Source organism: Acinonyx jubatus, unplaced genomic scaffold (assembly GCF_027475565.1).
Source record: "Acinonyx jubatus isolate Ajub_Pintada_27869175 unplaced genomic scaffold, VMU_Ajub_asm_v1.0 scaffold_50, whole genome shotgun sequence".
In the NCBI taxonomy this organism is placed as follows: Eukaryota; Metazoa; Chordata; class Mammalia; order Carnivora; family Felidae; genus Acinonyx; species Acinonyx jubatus.
Window position 1 is genome coordinate 1,940 of NW_026463969.1, and position 4,446 is coordinate 6,385.

At 40.7% G+C, this 4,446-nt stretch overlaps 1 protein-coding gene across 1 annotated transcript; it reads left to right on the top strand.

The window, feature by feature from the left end:
• Window positions 1-1,123: 1,123 nt before the first annotated feature.
• On the top strand, window positions 1,124-3,946 carry LOC128313788 (zinc finger protein 33B-like; the record flags this gene model as incomplete). The annotated part of the gene is made up of 1 exon (XM_053213968.1): window positions 1,124-3,946. A coding segment is annotated over one exon (2,343 nt), but the record flags the coding sequence as incomplete, so codon positions are not given.
• Window positions 3,947-4,446: the final 500 nt, after the last annotated feature.

Here is a 4,446-nt window from a genome sequence, read left to right on the forward strand (position 1 = left end):
TATCCCATAAGTGCTACACCCTGATGATGTAATTCAAACCTTAATTAACCTCCTTAAAGGCTGTGTCCGGATGCAGTGACACTGGGGATTAGGGCTTCAGCATACGAGTTTGGGAGGGGGACAGTTGAGCTCATAACCAGGTTCTTACAATTTGAGTCATATTCTAAGATCACTCTGGCCTTTTTACAATTGAATTCTTCACCCGATCAGCCCTTGCCTCCGTAGTTCCCATTAATACTCCAAGTCCCTTGTGTCGGAGTTCTCGGTGGTCTGAGCTGTCATCTGTCAGAACGAAGATGTCTGCTCCATATTTTCCCTCTCACGGTGGGACTTCTCCTTTGAGGGAGTGATTTTATTTGCATTTAATTATCTATACGTTCTAGGGGCACCTGGGTGGTTCAGTCCGTTGAGCGTCTGACTTCATCTCAGGTCAGGATCTTAACGGTTCGTGAGTTGGAGCCCCATGTCGTGCTCTGTGCTAGAAGCTTGGAGCCTGGAGCCTGCTTCAGATTCTGTGTATCCCTCTCTCTCTGTCCCTTCCTCGCTCACACTCTGTTTCCCTGTCTCTCTCTCAAAAATAAGTAAGTATTTAAAACAAAGGACTTTAATTACCTCTAAGTTCTCTGTCTCTTCCTCTACGTGTAGTTGCCACGGGCTCAAGCTCTTTCTATAGATGTGAGCTCTTTTATCAGTTTCTTCTGTATTAAATGTTTATTTCCTCAGTGGTGGTTTGAAGTCAGTAGTATTTTGTATTTCCCAGTTATGCTGAAGTCACGGGTTGTTGATTGGTTATTTTATTTGCTCTCCTTATGTTGATCCTTAGGCATTTGGAGGATAGATGGAGACGTTCAGAATTTAGTAGCTGCCGTTACTGCTCAGACGTCGGAATGCAGATGTATGCTTGCAGTAGTTTCCTTTCCTTTCTTCCACCATGCCAGGCCTTTTGTTTCTTGTTTCCATTTTTGTACTTTCATGTCCAACAGAAGAAATCGAAAAAATAAGTACTTATAGTTATTTTCTTCCTTGGAGGCTAGACAAGAAATCAAAATCCGCTAAAACATAGGGCGTTTGTATATACGTTGCATTCCAGAAGAAATGAGTTAGTATTTATGTGTACGGTTAATTTTTCCTATCTTTAGAAGTCTGGGAAACTGATCACAAGAAAGGCAGGAGGCAAGAAAACCAGCGTAAACCTATGTGGGAAGTTGCATTCATCAGTAAGAAAACGCTGACCAAGGAACGAGGTAACGTAATAGGAAAACCATTTAACCTGGACACAAATTCGTTTCCTTCCAGAGAAAGCCTCTGTCAGTGTGACTCATATGGAGTGAGTTTCAGCTGTATTTCTGAATTGTGTATCAATAAGAAAAGACGTTTGGGAAAAAAGACTGGTGAATTTAGTGCCTATGGAAAATTGCTACTCAGTATTAAACACGAGAAAACTCCTACTAGCGAGAAAAGTGAATTTTTTAAACATGGAGAAACTTTCAGTCAGGTTGAGGACTCTGTTGATAGTGAGAAGATTCAAAGTGCAGAGCAAAATTTTGAATATTACATGTATCAAGAAACCTTCCCCGAAAAGGCAACATTGAGTACGTACAAGAGAGAGATCACTGAAGAGAATCACTCTGAATGTATTGAATATGGGAGCACCTTCTTTCCTAACTCCTCTTTCCTGTTACATCACATGAATGCCTCCGAAGAGAATCACTGTGGACTGCGTGGTTGTGGGAAATCGTTATGTGTGAAGTCCACCCTTTTGAAACCTCATGGGGCACGTATGAAACCCTCGGAGTGTAGTGAGAGTGGGGATCATTTCCGGGGGGATTTATGCCTTCCACGACTTCAGAAAACTCATAAAGGAGAGAAACACTTTGAATGCAATGAATGTGGGAAAGCGTTTTGGCATAAGTCCCACCTCACTCGACATCAAAGGATACACACGGAAGAGAAATGCTTTCAGTGTGATGAATGTGGAAAAACTTTCTGGGAGAAGTCAGACCTCACGAAACATCAGAGATCACACACGGGGGAGAAGCCCTATGTGTGCAACGAGTGTGGTAAAGCCTTCAGCCACAAGTCAGCCCTCACGATACACCAGAGAATACATACAGGGGAGAAACCCTATCAGTGTAGCGCATGTGGGAAGACTTTTTACCAGAAGACAGACCTCACCAAACACCAAAGAACACACATAGGGCTGAAACCCTATGAATGCTATGAATGTGGGAAATCCTTTTGGATCAATTCACACCTTATCCTGCATCAGAGAACTCATACGGGGGAGAAACCATTTGAATGTCCTGACTGTAGGAAATCTTTCTGTCGGAAGGAATATCTTACACAACATCAGAGAACCCACGTAAAGGATAAGCCCTACAAATGTAAGGCATGCGGGAAAAGTTTCTACCACAAGTCAGTACTCACCAGGCATCAGAAAATTCATACAGAGTTAAAACGTTATGAATGTTGCGAATGTGGGAAAACGTGTTTGAAGTCTGACCACATGGTGCATCAGAGAAACACAGGGGAGAAACCCTTTGTGTGTCCTGAATGTGGGAAATCCTTCAGCCGTAAATCTACCCTCTCTCAACATCACAGGACACATACAGGGGAGAAACCGTTCGAGTGTCAAGAATGTGGAAAAATCTTCTATAATAAATCGTCCCTAAGTAAACATACTAGGATACACACAGGGGAGAAACCCTACGGATGTAATGAATGTGGGAAAACTTTCTGCCAGAAGTCTCAGCTCACTCAGCACCAGAGAATCCACATAGGTGACAAACCTTACGAGTGTAACCAATGTGGAAAGGCTTTCTGTTATAAGTCAGCTCTAATTGTGCACCAGAGAACTCATACAAAAGAAAAGCCCTATAAATGTAATGAATGTGGGAAGTCTTTCTGTGTCAAGTCAGGACTTACTTTACATCAGAGAAAACACACAGGGGAGAAACCCTACGAATGTAATGAATGTGGAAAATCTTTTGTCCAGAAGTCTAGGCTCACTCAGCACCAGAGAATGCACATAGGAGAGCAACCCTATGAATGTAATGAATGTCGAAGGGCTTTCTGTGATAAATCAGCTCTAAGTGTGCACCAGAGAACTCATACAGAAGAAAAACCCTATAAATGTAATGAATGTGGGAAATCTTTCTATTTGAAGTCAGGACTTCTTATACATAAGAGAAAACACACAGGGGAAAAACCCTACAAATGTAACCAATGTGGGAAATCCTTCATTCATAGATCTTCTCTCACAGTGCATTATAGGGTTCACACAGGGGAGAAATCTTGTCAGTGTAATGAATGTGGGAAAATTTTTTACCGTAAATCAAACCTTGTTAACCATCAGAGGTCACACACAGGCGAGAAGCCCTATGAATGTAACACATGTGGAAAGCCCTTCTCTCAGAAGTCAAACCTCATTGTACATCAGAGAACACACACGCAAGAGAAACCTTAGGATTGCAGTGGGTCTTAGGAATGTTGAGGTGTGGTTCAGCAGTCGCTCCGCTTCAGAGAACTCACGTTGTAGAGGAAGCAATGTCGATGTCCTGAATGTTGAATAACTTTCGTCCACAAACTGGCCTTATTTTACCCCGAAGTAGACTGCAACACATAAAGGACAGTCTTGTTAAGGAACATTCCTTTGAATGTCCCTAGCAAATGCGGGCATAGAACCTTGAAGATGTTTTGATTTTATAAGATTTGTTTTTAGCTAAAATACAAAGTAGGTTATGTTAATTTCTATTAAGGAGAAATCTTTCAATTTGAGACAAAGAGCTTGAAGATTGTCTTTAGAGGTAATATAATATTGGAAGTTGTGTTTTGGTTTTGATGCCTTATTACTTTAGGCAACATAAGAAGTTGTAATTTTTAGAGGAATATTGTGCAGTGTACAACAAAAAAATGTAAAATGAAACAATAAACTGAAAACAAGTAATTAGTAGTATGTATTAGTAGTAATACGTAACATGCTCACGTGCCCTTCCCTGAGGTTTAGCTAAAGATATCTTACATGACCATGGTATATTCTAGAGCAGAAATATGGACGATACCATAATACTCACTTACATTCACATGTCAGTAGTTTTTATATGCACTATGTGTGTGTGAAGTTTTATGAAATGTTCTTGCTTATAGTTTAAGTATCGGTTAACACCGGTTACAAAATCAAAAGGGAATCTGTAATCTGTCCTAATTGCATTGGGATTACAAAGCAATCAGCATTTCACCACAAGAAGTTCTGATGTGTTAATAACCGTATCATTTCGGCGACCTTAATCTTGGCAGTTCATGTGAATGTGAAGCTTATAAAAAGGAGAGATAAATTTAATAATTACGGCAACCCTGTTAAATGATTCTGTGAAGTGTCCCTTAAGTTTACAGGACTCCTGTATCTTCAAATGCTACCTTCTGTCACCTGTGTGTTTCATATTCCTA